This window comes from Panthera tigris, chromosome A1, assembly GCF_018350195.1.
Source record: "Panthera tigris isolate Pti1 chromosome A1, P.tigris_Pti1_mat1.1, whole genome shotgun sequence".
Classification (NCBI taxonomy): Eukaryota; Metazoa; Chordata; class Mammalia; order Carnivora; family Felidae; genus Panthera; species Panthera tigris.
In genome coordinates, this window is record NC_056660.1 from 94,132,063 (window position 1) to 94,153,037 (window position 20,975).

General features: G+C 41.3%; 1 protein-coding gene across 1 annotated transcript in view; it reads left to right on the forward strand.

Annotated features, from left to right (window-relative positions):
* Positions 1-11,377: 11,377 nt before the first annotated feature.
* Positions 11,378-20,975, forward strand: part of LVRN (laeverin) — a 78,074-nt gene continuing 68,476 nt past the window's right edge. Inside the window, exon 1 of the mRNA XM_042982616.1 lies at positions 11,378-12,075. Within this exon, the coding sequence (XP_042838550.1) occupies positions 11,378-12,075 (698 nt within the window). The remainder of the gene's footprint in view (positions 12,076-20,975) is intronic.

The following is a 20,975-nucleotide window of genomic DNA, read 5'->3' on the forward strand; positions in this document are numbered from 1 at the left end:
CACCCCTCTTCTAATCTTTTATTCCAACATAGTATTTATTTTTTCCAAAAAGATTCTTATTTTTTCCCCTAGAAGCTCAACTGTTACATTTCCAAAGCAACACATACAATTGTAAACAAGCATTCATGGACTAAAACACCCAGACAGTGACAACAACTCTTAACCTAATGCTGTCTGCATATTCTTGAATTTTATTGAGTAATAGATCTTGATCACTATTAATAATAAAATCTTACTATTATGCTTAGATTTACAGTCTGTTTTTAATGGTATATATATATAATGTATATATATCATATATATGTGTGTACATGATATATATATCATATATATCTATCTCTATATATATCATAAGCTTTACCATTTTAACCATTTCTCAGTGTATAATTCAATGGCATTAAATACATTCACACTGTTGTGTAAACATTACCACTATCTATACCTGAAGCTTTTTCATCAATCCCAACAAAAACTTTTTACCCATTAAACAATAATTTTCCCTTTCCCCTCCCCCCAGGTCCTGGTAACCTCTAACCTGCCTTCTGTCTCTGTGTGTTTGCCTCTTCCAGGTAACATCATATAACCTCACACGATCACACAATATTTACTTTTCTGTGTCAGCTTACTTTCCTAAGCATGCTTTCAAATCCCATCCATGTAGCATAAATCAACCTTTCAATCCTTTTCATGGCAGAATAATATTCCATTGTATGTATATACCACATTGTGTTTATACACTCATCTGTTGCTGGACATTTGGGTTTCCACCTTTTGGGTGTTGTGAGAAATGTTGCTATGAATGTTGGTATACAAATGTCTTTTTGATTCCCTGTTTTCAATTATTATGGATATATATACATAGGAGTAGGATATGCTTGGTCATATGGAAGTTCTGTGTTTAATCTTTTGAGAAACCACCAAACTGTTTTCCACAGAGGCTGCATCATTTTACGTTCCCACCAGCAATGCATGATAGTTTTTCCACATCCTTGCCAATACTTAGTTTACTTTTTTTTTTTTAATTGTAGCAATCCTAATGGGTATGAGATTGTATCTCACTGTGGTTTTAATTTGCATTCCCTAATAAGTAATGATGTGAGGCATCTTTTTATGTGCTTATTTGACTGCTTGCCTGTCTTCTCTGGAGAATTGTCGATTCAAGTCATTTTCCCATTTTTGAATTGGGTTGTTTGTTTTTTGTTGTTGAATTGTAGGAGTTGTTTCTATATTAACAAAATAACATATTAGTATTATTGTAGTATATCAATATTATATTAATTAATAATTACATTATAATATAACTATTAATATATAACATAATTATATTAACGTTAATTACTATGCTCATATTCATAAATATAATTATTAATATATACTATATTATATTACATATAAGGTATGTTAATACCTTATCAGATATATAATATACAAATATTCTCATTCTTTAGGTTCTTTTGTTTTCTTGATAGTATCTTTTGAAGCACAAAAGTACTTAATTTTGATAATGTCCAACTTAAGTTTCTTTTACTCTCTGTGTCTTTGATGTCACATTCATGAAGTCATCACCAAATCCCATGTCATAAATACTTTCTCCAATGTTTTCTTCTACAAGTTTTAGGTTTTTAGCTTTTACGTTTAGGTCTTTGATCCACTTTGAGTTTATTATTTTTAGATGGTGTGAAGTAAGGTTCCAGTTTCATTCTTTTGTGTATGGATATCCAGTTTTCCTAGCACCATCTGTTGAAAAGACTGTCCTTCCCCCATTGAACAGTCTCAGCATACTTGTGAAAAGTCAACTGACCAGGAGCACATGGGTAGCTCAGTTGGTTAAGCATCTGACTCTTGATTTCGGCTCAGGTCATGATCTCACGGTTGTGAGATGGAGCCCCACGTCAGGTTCTGCTCTGGGTGTGGAGCCTGCTTAAGAATCTCTCTCTTCCTCTCCTTCTGCCCCTCCCCAACGTTCTCTATCTCTCTCTAAAGAAATACAATTGTAATCAACTGACCATATACAAAACTTTATTTCTGGGCTATTTTATTCTGTTGATCTATATATTTATCCCCATGCCAGTGCCACACTGTTTTAATTACTTTAGCTTTATATTGAATTTCAAAGTCAAGAAGTGTCTGTCCATCAACTTTCTAAAGATTACATTGGCTATTTGGGGCCATTGTAAATCATATGAATTTGAGTACTGGCTTTTCTATTTCAGTGAAATAGGCTGTTGGGATTTTGATAGGGATTGTGTTGAATCTGTATGTCATTTTGTGTGACATTAACATCTTAACAATGTTAAGTTTTCCTATTGATGAATATGGGATATGTTTCCATTTATTTAGATTTTCTTTAAATCATTTCAGCAATGTTTTATCATTTTCATCATATAAGTCTTTCACTTTCTTGTTTCGATTTATTCCTAAGTATTTGATTCTTTTAGATGCTATTTTAAACAGAATTGCTTTCCCAATTTCACTTTCAGACTGTTCATTGCTGGCATATAGAAACAGAACTGATTTTTGTGTGTTGATCTTATATCCTGCATCTTTGCTGAGTTCATTTTTTAGCTACAATACCTTTCATGTGAATTCTTTGGGATTTTCTGTACATAGGATCATGTCTTCTGCAAACAGAGGTAATTTTATCTCTTTCTTTCCAATTTGGGTTGCTTTTATTTATTTTTTTCTTGTCTAATAGCTCTGGCTAGAACTTGCAGTACAATGTTGAATAGCAGCAATAAAGGCAAACATGCTTGTCTTGTTCCTGATCTTGGGGGGGGGGGGTAGTATTCAGTCTTTCACTGTTGAATATGTTATCAGTTGTGGGCTTTTCATAAATATTCTTTATCATGTTGAGTAACTTTCCTTCTATTCCTAGTGTCTGAGAAGTTTTATCAATATAAGTTTTTATAAATAAAAGGTTGTATTCTGTGAAATGCTTTTTTTCTGTATCAATTGAGATGATCATGCTCTATTAATGTGTTGATGCATTTTCTTGTGTTGAACCACCCTTCCATTTGAGGTACAAATTCCACTTGGTCATGATGAATAATCCTTTTAACTCTCCTGGATTTTATTTGCTAATATTTTCTGAGAATTTTGCAACTATATTCATAAAGATTTTTCTTTAATGTTTATGTGTTTATTTTGAAAGAGAGGACAGAGTATAAGCAGGAGAGGGGCAGAGAGAGAGGGAGACACAGAATCTGAAGTGGGCTCCAGGCTCTGAGCTGTCAGCATAGATGCAGGGCTTGAACTCACGGACCATGAGATCATGTCCTGAACCAAAGTTGGAAGCTTAACTGACTGAGCCACCCCGGAGCCCCTCAATTTCTTTACTTGTTGTAGTCTGTTGAGATTTTTGATCTCTTTTTGAGTCAGCTTAAGTAATTTGTGTATTTCAGAAAATTTGTCCATTTCTTTGAGTTAACTAATTTGCTGGCATATAATTGCTTATATTTTCTGTCATATTCCTCTTGATCTCTGTAAAGCTGATAGTAATGTCTCCACTTTAATTTCTGATTTCATTTTTTTATGTCTTCTGTCTTTTTTTTTCTGTCAGTCTAACCAATGGTTTGTCAATTTTGTTGATCTTCTCCGGGAACCATATTTATTTCCATTGATTTTCTCTATTATTTTTCTATTCTCTATTTTCTTTGTCTCCACTCTAGTCTTTATTATTTCCTATTTTCAACTTTAGTTTGCTAAATTTAGGTTACTGATTTGAGATCTTTATTCTTTTTTAATGTAGACATTTATACATTTATAGCTATCAACTTCCCTCTGAGCATTGACCCATTAGTTGTTTGAGATTTGTGTTGTTTAATTTCCACATATTTGTGAATTTTTCAATTTTCTTTCTGTTATTTATTTCTGACTTCATCTTGCTATGTTCAGAAAAGATGCTTTGAATAATGTCTTTCTTTTAAATTAATTGAGAATTGTTTTCTGGCCTAACATATGGCCTATCCATGGAGAAATCTCAGGTGTGCTTGAAAAGAATGGGTATTCTGCTGTTGTTTGGGTGGAATGTTGTGTATAGACTGTTAGGCCTAGGTGGTTTCTTGTATTGTTCAAGTCTTCTAATTCCTTACTTATTACCCAGCTGATTGATCTATCCATTATTGAAAGTGGGATGCTGAAGTCTCCAACTATTATTGTAGAATATTATTGTGGAACTGTCTAGTTCTCCCTTAGACTTTGTTCATTTTTGCTTTATGTATTTTGAGGATATGTTATAGATGTGTATAAATGTTTATAATTCTTACATCTTACTGTATTGAACCTCTTACTGGTATGTAATATCCTTTTTCTTTTGTAACATTTTTTGATTAAAAGTCTATTTTGTCTGATATTAGTATAGCCAGCTCAGTTCTCTTTTGGTCACTATAAGCATGGAATATTGTTTTCCCTTCTTTCACATTGAACACATGTCTTTGGATCTAAAATGAGTCTCTTGTAGACAACAGATAACTAAGTCATGTTTAGAAAAAAATCATTCTGCCAATCTCTGTCTTTTGGTTGCAGAGTTTAATTCATTTACATTTAAAGAAAATTACTATGAGGAGGGATTTAGTTCTGCCATTTTGCTATACGTTTCCTATATGTCTTGTAATTTTTTTCCATTTCCCCCATTAGTGCCTTCTTTTGTGTTTAGTTGATATTTGATTGAAATATTTTGATTCCTTTCTTATTTCATTATGTATATAATCTAAAGATCTTCTTTGTAATTTCCAGGGGGATTATATTTAACATTCTAAAGTCATACCAACCTAATTTGAATTTATACAAACTAACTTCAGTAACATACAAAGACTCTGCTCCCATACAGTTCAATCCCCCCTTCCGGTTAATGATGGCACAGACTACATCTTTATACATCGTGTGTTCAATAACATAAATTAATATTTGTCTTTATGCCTTTGTCTTTTTTTAAAAATGTTTATTTATTTTTGAGAGAGATGGAGTACTAGCGGAGGAGAGGCAGTGAGAGGTGGCCAGAGGATCTGAAGCAGGCTCTGTGCTGACAGCAGCGAGCCCACTGTGGGGCTTGAACTCAAGAACTCTGAGATCATGACCTGAACCGGAGTCAAATGCTCAACTGATTGAGCCACCCAGGCACCTCTATGCCTTGTCTTTTAAATCACATAGAGAATTAAAAAATGGACTTACAAACCAAAAATTACAATACTACTAGCTTTTATAATTGCCGATCTGTTTACCTTTCTCAGAGATCTTTATTTCTTCTTTGAGTGGTTCCAAACACCTTCAGCTTTTGTTTATCTGGGAATGTCTTATGTCTCCCTCATTTTTGAAGAACAGTTTTGCTGGATATAGAATTATCAGTTGATAGGGATTTTTTTTCTGGCACTTTGAACAGATCAACCTTCTCATCTCCAAGATTTCTGATGAACAGTCAGCTGGTAGTCTTAATGGGAGTCTCTTGTATGTGAAAAATCACATCTGCCTTGCTGCTTGCAGGATTCTCTCTTTGTCCTTGGCTGTCGACAGTTTGAGTATAATGTGTCTTGGTATGCATTTCTTTGAATTTATCCTACTTGCAATTTGTTGAGCTTTGTTAGATTTGTAGATTTGATTCTTGCAAAAAATTGGGGGAATTTTTGGACATTATTTCTTCAAGTCATGTGTCTGCTCCCTTCTCTTGCTATTTTCCTTCTGGAACTTCTACAATCTGTACACTAGTCAGCTTGATGGTATCCCACAGTTCTGTTAAGCCCTCTTCATTTTTCTTTGTTCTTTTTTCCTTTATGTTACTCAGACTGAATAATCTCATTTAGCCTATCTTCAATCTCATTGATTATTTCTCCTTTCCGATAAAAAACAAACAAACAAACAAAAAAAAAACCAAAAAAAAAACTGCTGTTAAGGCCCTTTAGTGATTTTTAAATTTTCAGTTAATGCACTTTCAGCTCTAGAATTTCTATTTGATTCATTTTCTTAGGTCTTAATCTTTTTATTGATATTTTTCATTTGATGAGATATTATTCCCCTACTTCCCTTTAGCTCTTTAGACATGGTTTCTTTTGGTTCATTCAACCTTATTTAAAATAGCTAATTCAAAGTCTTTGTCTAATAAACCCAATCCAATGTTTGAAAGTCCTTAGGGACACTTTCTATTGATGACTTTTCTCTGTGTATGGGCATACATTTGTGTTTCCTTGTATGTCTCATAATTTTTTGTTGCTGTGGGAAACACAATATGTTAAATAATTTGACAAGTCTAAGATCTCTTGCCCTTTCAGGACTTGTTGTTGCTGATTATGGTTGTAGTTATTTGTATGCTTAGAGGCTTTTCTGAACGAATTCAGTAAAGTCTGTATTCTTTGTTTTGGTGGCTACTTATGTCTTTGCTCATTAGCTTAGAGGTCAGCTAATGGTGAGACAGAGAGTCCCCTGAATACCTGGAACCAGTAAATCTCCCATTTTTTAAGATTTTTAAAAATGTTTTTATTTATTTTTGAGAGAGAGAGAGAGAGAGTGTGAGCAGGAGGGGCACAGAGAGAGTGGGGGACAGAGGATCTGAAGCGGGCTCTGCACTGACAACAGAGAGCCCAATGTGGGGCTTGAACCCATGAACTGTGAAATCATGACCTGAGCTGAAGTCAGACACTCAACCCGCTGAGCCACCCAGGCCCCCTAAATCTCCCAGGTTTTGCCAAGGGGCTCTGTGTAGGTGTTGAGGTATCCCTTCAACATTCAACCAGGCAGTCGAACTCTGTCTTAGGCTTGACATCCAGTTTGAGCAATGCCTCAAGATAAGCTGGATGTGCTTAGGGCTTTCTTGGGTCTTTTCCAAGCATGTGGGTAGCCTTAGTCGTGTGCACGGCCCATAGCAGGCATATGGCCTTTTAGTTTTTCAGGAATCTGTTGGAGCTTTTCAAAGCCCCCTCTAGATATATAATTCCTGAACGTTTCCTTTTAAACTTTCTGACAAGCTTAATGTTTGCTTCAATTGTTTGCCCGCCTCAGGCAGTTGCAAAATTAAACAATTGCCTATGGTTATTTTCAACCAGTGCCCCTTAGGAAAGGCTGTTCACACAGACTGAACTGTGAATCAGGTCAAATAAAGATAACCTTGAGAGCAGTCTTCCAGGGAACCCCCCGGTAGTTCAAATATGACAATTCTCTGAGAATGAGGCTTTCAAGGGTCTTTAAAGGGACTATATGCTCCTTCCAGTGGTGGCCAGGCTACTGATTTGCACCATGATAGCAGGCTGTTGATTTTTAAGGCTACTGCAGAGCTGAGAAGAAGGAAATGAGAATAAAGCAAGTTAGAATGTTATAAAGCTCAGGTTTGTTTCTTTTTAACTGAGATTGGGCTGTTTGTTTATTTTTGAACAAACACTCTCCAGATTGCTCCAAGATTTTGGCTATTTCCCAGAGTTCTGAAATAGTTAATTCAGACCATTTTTTTCCAGCATTCACCTTGCTTTCACGGAGGAGAGGATTTTCAATGCTCCTTCCTCTGCCTTAATTCTGGTTATTTGGTTTCTGACTCTTGATCAATTTATTATGTGTTGACTCAGGTCTGAAATTCTCCCTGGAGACCCCTAGTGTTAGTTTTGTTACTGGTAGTTTGCAGTTGGATTTATGGGTCTGATATACCTGGCTTGATTATTTAAAAGGGGTTCTCTAAGAGTTTCTCCTTTGAGCTTTCTGTAAACAAGGTTCCTCTCACAGACCTTGGTGGACTGAGCTGGTGACACAGCAGGGACCGTTTATGCAAATAAGGGCCCTTGGGGAGCTGGCACTGGTGATGTCTCTCTGACCTCCTATACTTGTCTGTAATCTCTGTTGCTGCACTGTATCCTTTGCCTTTGTTTTCCAGAGAGAGAGAGACAGAGAGAGGAGCGTGAGTGGGGAGGGGCAGAGAGAGAGACACAGAACCAGAAGCAGGCTCCAGGCTCTGAGCTGTCAGCACAGAGTATGACGCATTGCTCGAACCCACGGACCGTGAGATCATGACCTAAGCTGAAGTCGGACGCTTAAACGACTGAGCCACCCAGGCGCCCCTCCTGTGCCTTTAAATACAAGCCTATGTGAAGATACTCTGTGGAGTCTGGTGAATCCTTCCAAATAACCAAACTAGGAAAATCTCTGCAATAGTATAGCCATACAATGCAGCTGTAGAAATGAATGTGAAAGATATCTGTGGAGTGATATGGAAAGATCCCCAGAATATAATGTTAAATGAAAATGCAAGGTGCAGAGTGCACTTTACTACACTATTTCTTATGTAAGAAAGGGGAGAGATACAAGAGTATGCAATTGTATAAGGAAACACAGAGAAGATACACATAAAAACTATGGAAGCAGTGGAAGCAACATATCTCAACATAACTGTCCATACTGTTTTGATTGTTGAGCCTTATGACTATATTACCCATTCAAAAAAATCAGATTTTCAAAGTAAATGAAGAAAAATGAAAAGAAAAATTGAGTCATATGGCCCAAGGGAAATAATAAAGTATCACAGAAGTTCATAATAAGTACCAAGATATAAAGATGGAAGAATAGGGGCACCCGGGTGGCTCAGTCGGTTAAGCTTTGGACTCTTGGTTTCAGCTCAGGTCAGGATCTCGCTGTTCATGAGTTTGACCCCTGCGATGGGCTGATAATGTAGAGCCTGCCTGGGATTCTCTCTCTCTCCCTCTCTGTCTGTCCCTCCCCCGTGTGTGCTCTCTCAATAAATAAATAAAGCTTTTAAAATTTTTTTTAAAGATGCAAGAATAATAGACATGTCAAAGCATAAGCATAAACAAAAGTAAATAGGTACAAAGATGCAAAGGTGAAGTCCCATTTGGACAGTATATAAAAGCCTGGACCTCTACCCACTAGATGCCAATAGAACTCGCTCCCCCAATCCCCCACCCCCGCCCACCCTTCAAAGCTGTGACAATCGAAAGTCTCCAAAAATTGTCAAATGTCCAGGAGAGAGTCAGCAAAAGCACCTCCAGTTGAGAATCACTGCTTTTAGCTGGTCTGAATAGTGAGTGGATTTTCTGAGCATCTCCTTAAGTTATTTGTTTGTTTTTAGGGGCACCTCGGTGGTTCGGTCTGTTAAGCATGGGTCTCTTGATCTCAGCTCAGGTCCTGATCTCAGGGTCATGAATTCAAGCCCCGCCTTGGGGCTTGGTGCTGGTCGTGACGCCTACTTGAAAAAAAAAAAAAAAAAAAAGAATTTTGTTAAAATTTTTAGTGAATGTATTCCTGGCAAATGGTCTATTTCCCAGAACTATTCTTTCCCTGAAGTGTCAGAAATTTCATGTAATAATATTCTCCAGTTTTTAAGTAATTGACATAAGCATGACTCAGCTAGTGTGTTATTTAGCAACTTTTGAGTGACATGAACGATTTCTCAGAATCATTTGGTGCCATTTTATTACTTTGAGTCTGTGTGGTGGCCAATTTCTATTTGTTTAATGACAAACTGAGGGGAGGAACACCTCTAATATGAATTTGAAGTAACTCAGTTAATGACTCCTTTTATCTCTTTAACATTTCCTTGGGAGTCTGGAATCCTTCAAGAAATTGTCCTGTGGGTGGTGAGGACAATTATTAGCTCTACATCTGGGACACCCCACTAGCTCAGTAGCGCACAGTTCCAACAGAAGGAGCTGTTTCTCCCTCAGCTCTACCCAGGACCTTCTGGAAGGTGGCCACCCCACCATTATTTTCAAATATGATCGTTTAGGGGCGCCTGGGTGGCTCAGTCAGTTAAGTGTCCGACTTCGGCTCAGGTCATGAGCTCACAGTCTGTGAGTTAGAGCCCCGCCTCCGGCTCTGTGCTGACCGCTCAGAGCCTGGAGCCTGTTTCAGATTCTGTGTCTCCCTCTCTCTGACCCTCCCCCATTCATGCTCTGTCTCTCTCTCTCTCAAAAATAAATAAACGTTAAAAAAAATAAAAAAAAATATGATCATTTCATTGCTGAAGAAAGCAGGTCAAACCTGTAATCAGGACACGGGTCTGTCTACAGATTACAGCACAACCATCTGTGTGAGCTTGGTGTCGAAGTTTCCTTCTTCCGCCCTGTCCAGTTCCGGAAGTTTATTTTTAACGTGATTAATCATTGGGAAGGTCAATTTGCCAGGGGAATCACCTTGGTTTACCCCACCTCTGAACTCAGGTGGAGGGGTTTCCTCCTTGGATGGGACCTAGCAGGAGCGTGAAGACTGTTTTCTGGCAGAGATGGAAAATTTCTCTGAGTTCTGAAAGTCTGAAGATGGGATGCGCTCAAGTAAATCTTCAGCCAGCAAGAGAATTTTTAACCACCCTCTCGCCTCCCCCAGTGCCTCCGGAGTACGCGCAACCCCATTCGCAATGCACGCGAGCGCGTGCTTGCAGACTCGGAGCTCCGCTCCCAGGCCGGGGAACTCTCCCTGCAGCACGGGCTAAATAGCAAACAGATGCCCAGCAAGCCAAAGATCTCACCGACTGGGGCACCGCCTGGGACACGGGTCCCGCCCCGGCAGTTTCCGAGTGGAAAGGCTGGCCGCACTACTATGGCTTGAAACGGACCGGTTTGGAAATCAGAACATCCCCTTTCCCATGGACGACCCCTCTCCACCTCGCAGCCCCGGAGGAACTCCCCTTGCCTTTCGGTCGGCCCCTCCTCCAGCCCCGCCTCGCCAGCTCGGAAAGGCTCGGGGACTCCTGGCCTTGTCTCCATCTTCGCACTCTCTGCCTGGGCTGCGTGAGTCCGGAGCGTATTCAGGAGGCGAATGTAGGGCCAACGGTTTGGCTCCGGGAGTTAGTTCTGATGGCGTGGATGTCCTTCTGAGGGTCATTTCAGAGTGCGTCTCTAAAAGTTCTGATCCTTAAGCCCCTCACCCAACCCCTAGCCCTCGCTTCCCCAGCTGGTGGCCAGCAGGTGTGCTGTCCGCAGACCGTCCGGCAGTCAAGGAGCAGCGTGGGCCCTGCACTTGTCTCTTTTCCGACAACACCTGAGACCGCACTGGGGCGCATCTAACAAATCCCATGAATCCAAACATCCTCGTCGGAAGTGTCTAAGTTCGAGTGTGGTCCGACCGTCCCTTTCGCGCGTCGACTCTGGAAGCCTCTTGTGCGAGGTCTTTTCCTTTGGACCCAAAGGGGCGCGTGCTGCGGTGCGCGGGATCCGCCTCTTCCCCAGGCTCCGGCGGGGCGGGGGTGGGTGGGCAGGGACCTGGATCTGATTAGCTGGGAGGGGGAAGCCGTGGTCCCAACCGTTCGCTCCTGTCTCCTCAGCTCCTCGCGGAGGAGGAGGCGGGACGGTACAGAGAAGAAGAGCGAAGGGGGTCCCATCACTGAGCACCCGGGCCACGATTTGAGCCGCCGAGGTCTCCCGGCTGTCGCCCGGCCCTCGCCCCGGCCCCAGCCATGGGGCCCCCTTCCAGCTCTGGCTTCTACGTGAGCCGCGCGGTAGCCCTGCTGCTGGCCGCGCTGGCCGCCGCGCTCCTGCTGGCGCTGGCGGTGCTCGCCGCCCTGTACGGCCGCTGCGCGCGCGTCCAGCCGTCCGACCTCCATCACAGCGGGGTCCCGGACGCCGCGTCCTCGCCGCGCGGCACGCAGGAGGAGCAGCTGCCCACCTGGCCGCCCCGCCCCACTCGTGAACCGGCGGGTACGGCCACCCCGGGCCACTGGCGACCCCCGGGCCCCTGGGACCAGCTGCGCCTGCCGCCCTGGCTCGTGCCGCTGCACTATGAGCTGGAGCTGTGGCCCCGGCTGCGTCCGAACGAGTTCCAGTCTCCGACGTTGAGCTTCACCGGCCGCGTGAACATCACCGTGCGCTGCACCGCGGCCACCGCGCGGCTGCTGCTGCACAGCCTCTTCCTGGACTGCGAGAGCGCCGAGGTGCGGGGTCCTCTGTCCTCTGGCCCCCGAGACGGCGCGGTGGGTCGCGTGCCCGTGGACGACGTGTGGTTCGCTTTCGACATGCAGTATATGGTCCTGGAGCTCGGCGCGACCCTGCAGCCCGGGAGCCGGTATGAGCTGCAGCTCAGTTTCTCGGGCCTGGTGTACCGGGACCTCAGGGAGGGGCTCTTCTTCAGCATCTACACGGACCAAGGCGAGCGCAGGTAAGGACAGGCGGGCCCCGGTCCCCCGCTCTAGCTGGGAGTCCCGCTGCTACCTGCGTCCCAGTGCGCGTCTCCTGCGCTTCCCCGCAAAGCCCCCACCCCTCGCGACGCTTGCTTGCAGAGCCAAAAGGCGAGCGCCTCCACCCCCCGCTGCCCTGCAGAGACCCTGCTTGTCATAAAGCCTCTCGGACCGTGGTCCTGCCTCTGGCCAGTTTTCAGCCCCATCCCTGCCCGTCCAGTTTGTTTCTGTCCTTGCTTTTCTAAGGTCGCTACTACCCTAGAGGTTGATCGAAGGCTTCAGAAAGCCCCGCTTCTGCTCTAACCCCGGAGGGCTTGTTTCACCACAGGGGGCAAATAAATCCCTTGCTATTCAGTTTGGTCCGCGGGCCGGCGGTCGCTGTAATATCTGGGAGCTCGTCCGAAATGCAGATCTCCCCCCGCCCCACCTCGATCAAAGGGATCAGACTCTGCGTTTTAACGAGACCACCGGGGGGATTTCTGGGGGTTAGAGGTGGAGAAGCCTGGGGCTGCCGCACCCACACGCTCGCCGAAGTTCCCTCCCCCAGCGCCCCTCCGCGCTCAGCTCCCTGCTCTGCCTTTCCCCTGGGCGCTCCGTAGATGCTACTCTTGCAACAGGCAGACTCACGTCGGTGCTCTTCTCATTTTTTATTTCTTTTGCTGAGGGTTCTCCCAAATTTAAGAATCCCCTTTAATTCATCCCCCCCCACCCCCTGCCTGGGGAAGGCGCCTTGTTTTGGGGATGAGCAGCAGCACCCCCACCCCTCCCAAGCTTTTTGAACAGCTCTCGGGACGCTGCTTCCGCTGGGCGTGGGGGTGGGGGTGGGGGTGGGGGGAGTACTAACAGCGGTGACAAGAGACCTCCCCTCTGAGTTTGCAAGCTCACGCCGCTTACATGTGTTCTCTTTACACTCATTTGGGATAATGTCTTCCACACGGAATGTTTCCAGCGCAAGAATTGCCTCTTCCACGCCCTGAGATCACGCTACTGAACTCAGGAGAGCGCTGGGGAAATCGTTTCTGCGGAAGACACCAGAAAGGTCTTTCTCTAGGCTGGCGAGCTTCTTCACTCACGCACTGGTGGGGCATTTGCGGTTTACACAACTGCATGTACTTTGCCTTTTATTATTAGAGAAAATGTTCTCAGATGTTCTCTGGGGGAGAGGAACCTAGTAAATTACCCCCTAAATCATCTCCTGCCCTGTTTTCAAAACGCCAGGGGTTTTAAAATAAGTTTAATAAGCTGCCTTAGCGGATGTGTAATCTGTAACTTTTGTTTTTAAGGACTGTATGCTTGGTTTGTTTGTTTGTTTGTTTTCTTTCAAAAATGCACCAGTGCTTGAAAAAGAGTTTTGGAAACTTTCTCATTGGGATGATGTGTCACAGGACTTACGGACACCAGAAACCTTTTAAAGTGACTGTATGTGTATTTCAGAATGCAAGATTTTTAGAGGAAACACACACACACACACAAGGGACCACTGCACATACACCTGACAGTATTTTCTGCTGTCAGCCAGTAAATCTTCATCTGCTAACCCATCTTTTCCTTTTTCCTAATAAGGCCACGGCCTGGATGAACTGCCCTAGAAATATGGGAAACGAAAGGCCCCTTTCCATCTTTCCATCGTGTGGCCAACTTGAGTGGTAACTAGAAACCATATTTTGAGAACATGAAAATTCAAACAAGCAGAAATCCTAATCAAGTCCCACAGATGTTCGTAGACCGATGTAGAGTTCCAAAACTGTGGCATCTTGAAGGGGCTGTTGCTCAGGAGTTGTTCTCCTGGGTCTCTGCTTTGCAAACCGCAAGGGAAAGCAAACGGCCAGTGGAGCAGTAAGCCAAGGTCGCAAAGAACTTGGACAAAATGATGACTTATGGTGAAGCAGATTTTGGAAGCCCGGCAGGCCCGAGTCTGAGCTGTGTGCCTTGAGTCGGTCTCTTCATGTCTCTGAGCTCATTGCCTCATTCACGGAATGGAGCTGAGTGTCAGCTTTTAGGGCGTTGTGAGAATGAGAGAGAGGTCGGTGCCAGGCACACAGTCCATGCAGTGGCAGCTACTGTCGTTAGCTCACAGTGTAACTGTTAGGGGCAGCTTCTTGTCACCTAAGCTAGAAACCTGCCACGTTCTGGGTAGATCTGAGTCGAAGAAGAAGAGGGCCCCCACCTGGGGCACAAACTGCCTAATCCCAGCTGGGGTTTCTAATCCCAGCTGCCAGTGGTTGAACATGTTTGCCTCTCTTGTTTGGTGACCCCGTATCACAGTCTGGACAGGCTGAAGCCTTTAAATAATTTTACTACTCAACACTAAGGGAAGAGAAAAAGAAAACCCTTCCAGAAAGTGCAAAGAGCATCGCCGTCTCACACTTCTAAGGCTTGGGTGAAGATTTTCTGGCTTAAGAGGTTGCTGGGGAAGCTTCTCTGCCTTTCTGCACGTGGCAGGTGCCATCCCATGTCTGCATGTAGGAGCCATCCACCGAGTGCCTTAGATGTGTGCTTCTGTGTGTGAGTGTGTGGTGCTCTCCTCATTCCATGTGCCAAAAGTTGAGAGCAAACTCCAAATGTTAATGTTCCTTGAAGCGGTGTTTCCCAGACTTGATTCTCTGGCATGTCGCTACCCAAGGTTTTGCCCTATTCACACACCTCTGGCCATATTTTTTTACTTAAAAAAATCGCTCAGTTTAAACAAAAATAATAAGTAGATTCATTAAAAAGCAACGCTACATTATTATCATAAGTCAGAAACCATTTGGAATTTATAGTCATGCAACTGACCAATACAATGAAAAACAATGTCACTGAGTTCTCCCTGCTTTTATTGTCTGCTGAAGAATCCGATGCCTCTGAATCCACGGGCTGCTCTCTCTTTCTTAAAAAGGGAAATTGGAACTAGGTGTTCAAGAGAAATAATACCAAACCAAGGTTTTTCTTTTGATCTTACCAGAATGATTCATAAAATTTGAAAAAGACTGACGTTCTCGTGTGTGAGTCAGATCTCTATAATAGTGTGTGAGGGTTACCCCAAATCCTTGCCCATCTACACGTGAGGAAATCCTGAATTAGAGCAGTGGTTCACAAACTTTTAAAGTATATTAGAGGGGCGCCCAGGTGGCTCAGTTGGTTGAGTGTTGGACTTTGGCTCAGGTCATGATCTCGAAGTTCATGAATTCAAGCCCCGCGTTGGGCTCTGTGCTGACAGCTCAGAGCCTGGAGCCTGCTTCCGATTCTGTGTCTCCCTGTCTCTCTGCCTCATCCCCCTCTTGTACTCTGTCTCTCTCTCAAAATAAATAAACATTAAAAAAAAAATAAAAAAAAATTATAAGAATAAAGCATATTTAAAAAATAAATAAAGTATATTAGAGTCACCAGAGGAGTTTATGAAACAGAGTCCTGGGGCACACCTTCAGAAATTCCAGATCCGTACACATGTTCAGAGCAACATTAGTCAAAACGGCCACCAGGTGGAAGCAATGCATGCCCATCAATGGATGGATGGATGAACAAAAGGCGGTATATACGTAAAAGGGAGTATTATTCCACCTTAAAAAGGAAGGAGATTCTGACCTATGCTACAGCATAGATGAACCTTGAGGGCATTGTATAAGTGCCTAGAGTAGTTAAATTCAGAGACGGAAAGTAGAATGTAGGTTGCTAGGAGCTGGCAGGGGCAGGGAGAAGTTGTTACATGGGGACATTTTGGTTGTTTCCAGGTTTGCCTATTACAAACAAAGCTTCCATGAGCAATTTTGTATACGTTTTTGGACAAACACAAGTTTTCATCTTTCTGGAATCAACACCCAGATTCCGCGATTGGTGGGTCATACTGTTGTTTCACATGTAGTTTTCAAGAAACTGCTAACTTGCTTCCCACAGTGTACCATTTACATTCCCACCAACAATGTATGAATGATAGTTTCTCTGCCGCTTAGCCACCATTTGCTTTTACCACTGTTTTTATTTTTTATTTTTTATTTTAGCTGTCATGATGAGTATGTAGTGATACCTCATTGTGGTTTTAATTTGCATTTCCCCAACGGCTCATGATATTCAGCTTTTTCTCATGCTTACTTGGCATCTGTATATCACCTTTGATGAAATGTCTCCTCATGTCTTTTGCCCATTTTCTAATTGAATTGTTTGTTTGTTTACTTTTGAGTTCTGAGAGTTCTTTATACATTCTAGATCTGAGTCTGTTGTGAGATATGTGGTTTACAAATGGGTTCTCCTGGTCTGTAGCTTGTTTTTTTCATCTTAATAAGGTCTTCCAGGAACACCTGGCTGGCTCAGTTATAAAAGGATGCAACTCTTTGTTTATTCTTGAGAGAGAGAGCACTCGAGCAGAGGAGGAGCAGACGGAGGGGAACACAGGATCCGAAGTAGGCTCTGTGCTGACAGCAGAGAACTCATGAACTGTGAGATCATGACCTGGGCCCAAGTCAAACACTTAGTCAACTGAGCCACCTACGTGCCCCTAAAAAAGGATGCAACTCTTAATCTCGGGGCCGTGAGCCCCATGTTGGATGTAGAGATTACTTAAATAAATAAAACTTTAAAATAATAGTAATGATAATAATCATCTCCAGGGAGCAAAAATTTTTCATTAAATGAAGTCCGATTTATCAGTTATTTCTTTATTTCTTTATTATTATTTTTTTCCGATTTATCAATTGTTTAAATAGACCAGGCTTTTGTATCATGGCTAAGGATGCTTTCTTAAAAAGGCTTTTGTTTTAGAGCAATTTTAGGTTTACAACAAAATTGGAGGTACGGAGATTTCCCATATAGCCCCTGCACCTACACCTACATGGCCTCCCCCATTATCAATACCACCCACCAGAATGATATATTTTTTTTAACCAAAGGTGAAGCTATATTGGCATACCATAATCACCCAGAGTCCATAGTTTACCGTAGGGTTCACTCTTGCTGTCATGCATTTATCTGTTTGGACAAGTGTGTAATGACATATATCGTTATAATATCATACAGAGTACTTTAACTGACCTAAAAATTCTCTGTTATCTGCCTGTTCATCCCTTGCTCCCATCACTGATCTTCTTGTCTTCATCATATTGCCTTTTCTAGAATGTCTTATATTTGGAATCATATTATGCAATATGCATTTGAGATTCCTTCATGTCTCTTCATGTCTTGATAGTTCATTTCTTTTCAGCACTGAATAATATTCTATTGTCTGGGTATACCATTGTTTATTTATGCATTCACCTACTGAAAACTATCTTCGTTGCTTCAGGTTTTGGTGATTCTGAAAAAGTTGCTCTCAACTCTTTGTGCAGATTCTTGTGTAGACAAAAACTTTCGGGTGATTTTCTTTAGTTAAATACCAATGAGCATAATTGCTGAGTCATATGATAAGACTGTGCTTAGTTGTACAAGAAGCCACGAAACTGTCTTTCAAAGTGGCTGCACCGTTTTATGTTCCCACCAACAATGGATGAGAGTGCTTGTTACTCCATATCCTCACCAGCATTTGGTGGTGTCAGCGTTCTGGATTTTGGCCATTCTAATAAGTCGATAGTGGTATCTCGTTGTTGTTTTAATTTGCATTTCCCTGATGACGTATGATGTGGAGCACCTTTTAATGTGCTTATTTGTCATGTGTATAATTTCTTCGGTGAGTTGTTTGTTGGGGTTTTGGCCCATTTTTAAATTGAGTTGTTTGTTTTCTTATTGTGTGTTGTAAGAGTTCTTTGCATATTTTAGGTAACCATCCTTTATCAGATATGTCTTTTGCAAATATATTCTCCTGGTCTGTGGCTTGTCTTCTCATTCTCTTTATATGTCTTTTGCAGAGCAGAAGTTTTTAATTAAAATTTTTTATTATGTTTATTTATTTATTTTGAGAGAGAGAGAGAGAGAGAACCCAAGTGGGGGAGGGCCGAGAGAAGGAAAGACAAAATCCCAGGCAGACACTGCACCACCAGTGCAGAGCCTGATGCAGGGCTCAAACCCACAAACCGTGAGATCGTGACCTGAGCAGAGATCAAGAGCTTAACTGACTGTGTTACCTGGGCACCCCAGAAGTCTTTAATTTTAAAGAAATCCCCCTTATCCATTATTTCTGTCATGGATCATGTCTTTAGTGTAGTATCTAAAAAGACATCAGCATACTCAAGGTCATATAGGTTTTCTCCTGTGTTACCTTGTAGGAGTTTTGTGTTTTTGCATTTACATTTTAAAGTGGCCCATTGTGAGTTAATTTGACCCTTTATGAGCTTAATTTTTGTGAAGGGTGTAAGGTTTTGTGTCTACATTCAATTTTTTTGCATGTGAATGTCTAGTATTCCAGAAACATTTGTTGAAGAGACTGTCACTGCTCCATTGCATTGCCTTTGCTCCTTTGTCAAAGATCAGTTGGCTGTATTTGGGTTTATTTCTGGGCTATTCTGTTCATTGATCCATTTGTCTGTTCTTTCAGCAATATCACACTCTAGATTACCGTAGCTTTCTGGTAAGTCTTAAAGTCAGATAGTGTCAATCTTCCAACATTGTTCTTCTCCTTCAATATTGTGTTGGCTATTCCGGGTCTTTTACCTCTCCATATACATTTTAGAATTGGCTTATTGATATTCACAAGTTTAGCTTGCTAGGATTTTCGTTGTGATTGCATTGAATCTATAGACTAATTTGGTAAGAACTGACATCTTGATAATATGAGTCATCCTATCTATGAACATGGAATCTTTCCCCATTTATTTAGTTCTTTTTAAAATTTCATTCTTCAAAGCTTTCTATTTTTCCTTGTATAGATCTTGCATATATTTTGTTAGATACCTAAGTATTTCATTTTTTGGGGGAGTACTAATATAAATGGCATTCTGTTTTTAATTTCAAATTTCACTTAATTGTTGGCAGGTAGGAAAGCAATTGGCTTTTGTGTATTAGTCTTGTATACTGCAACCTTGCTATAATTGCTTATGAGTTTCAGGAGTTTCTTTGTCAATTCTTTTGGAGTTTCTACATAGACAGTCATGTCATCTATGACTAAAGACTGTTTTGTTTCTTCCCTCCCAATCTATATACCATTTATTTCCTTTTCCCAACTTACTGCATTAGTAAGGACTTCCAGCACAATGATGAAGAATGGTGAGAGGGCACATCCTTGCCTTGTACTTGACCTGAATGGGAAAGCCTTCAGCTCTCACCAGTAAGTGTGAAGTTAGCTGTAGATTTTTTGCAATCTTTAATTCAGGATGAGTAAGTTCCCTTCTGTTCCCATTTTACTGAGAGTGTTTTTTTTTTAAACCATGAATGGATGTTGGATTTTGGCAAATGCTTGTCCTGCATCTATTAATCAGATCATGTGATTTTTTTTTCTTATTTACTCTCTTGATATGATAGATTACATTAATTATTTTTCAAATGTTGAACCAGTCTTGTATACCTGAGATAAATCCCACTTGGTTGTGGTATACAATTCTTTTTATACATTGTTGTATTCAATTTGCTAATATTTTGTTAAGAATTTTTGCATCTGTGTTCATGAGAGATGTTGGTCAATAATTTTCATTTTTTGTAATGTGTTTGTTTTGATATTGGGGTAATGCTGTCCTCACAGGATGTGTTAGGAAGTATTTGCTTCTATCCTCTGAAAGAAATTGTAGAGAATTGTTATCATTTCTTCCTTAAATATTTGGTAGAATTCACCAGTGAACCCATCTGGGCCTGGTGCTTTCTTTTTTGGAAGGTTATTAATTATTGATTCAATTTTTAAAATAGATATAGGCTTATTCAGATTGTGTCTTCCTATGTGTTTTGGAAGATTATGTCTTTTAGGGAATTGGTCCATTTCATCTAGGTTACCAAATCTATGAACATAGAGCTGTTCATAGTACTTATTATCCTTTTAGTGTTCATGGGATCTGTACGGATGTCTCCCTTTTCATTTCTGATCTTGCTTTTTTTTTAATGTTTACTTATTTTTGAGAGAGAGAGACAGAGTGTGAGCAGGGGAGGAGCAGGGTGGGGGGGGGGGAGACACAAAATCCAAAGCAAACTCCAGGCTCTGAGGTGTCAGCACAACACAGGGCTCAAACCACGAACCATGAGATCATGGCCTGAGCCAAAGTTGGATGTTTAATGGACTGAGCCACCCAGGCACCACTCTGATTTTGGTATTAATATAGTTGAATTAATATTTATCATGTGCATTATTGTTTTTTTTAATTGCCATTGCTCTTTGCTCCTATTTTTGTCTTCTACTCCTATTCTCCCTTTCTTTACTATGTTCAATCTGCCAGTCCATGAACATAGTATGTATGTACATTGTTTAGATCTTTGATTTATTTCATAAGCATTTTATTGTTTTCACCATACAAGTCCCATACTCTACCCATGGGTAGAGTGCTTTGGGTTTCCTAATCCAAGGTCAAATTGGGCAATTCAAACCGTATCTAACCCCTAAGCACTTAATTTTATTTGAACAATTGTAAATGGTATTGTATTTTTAATTTGAGTCTTCATATGATTGTTGCTACTCTCTAGAAATACTGAATTTTGTATGTTTGTTTTGATATCCTATGACTTGCTCATCTCACTTACTAGGTCTAGGAATTTTTTTTTGTAGATTCCTTGGGCTATTATACACAAAGATTTGAGAAGTATTCATGTATCAGTCTGTGTATGAATTCTTTGTGTGAATTCCTTTTTTTTTTTTCAGTAAATAACTAGTGGAGTGGATGACTGGAAAATACAGTAGGTAGGTGTTTAATTTCTTAAAAAATTATAAAATTATTTTCCAAATATTTTTACTATTTTACATTTTCATCAATACTATAGGAGAATTCTAGTTGTTTATCTTCATCAACACTTGGTATTGCCAGCAGACTTTCTCATTTTAGCCATTCGAATAGGTGACTCT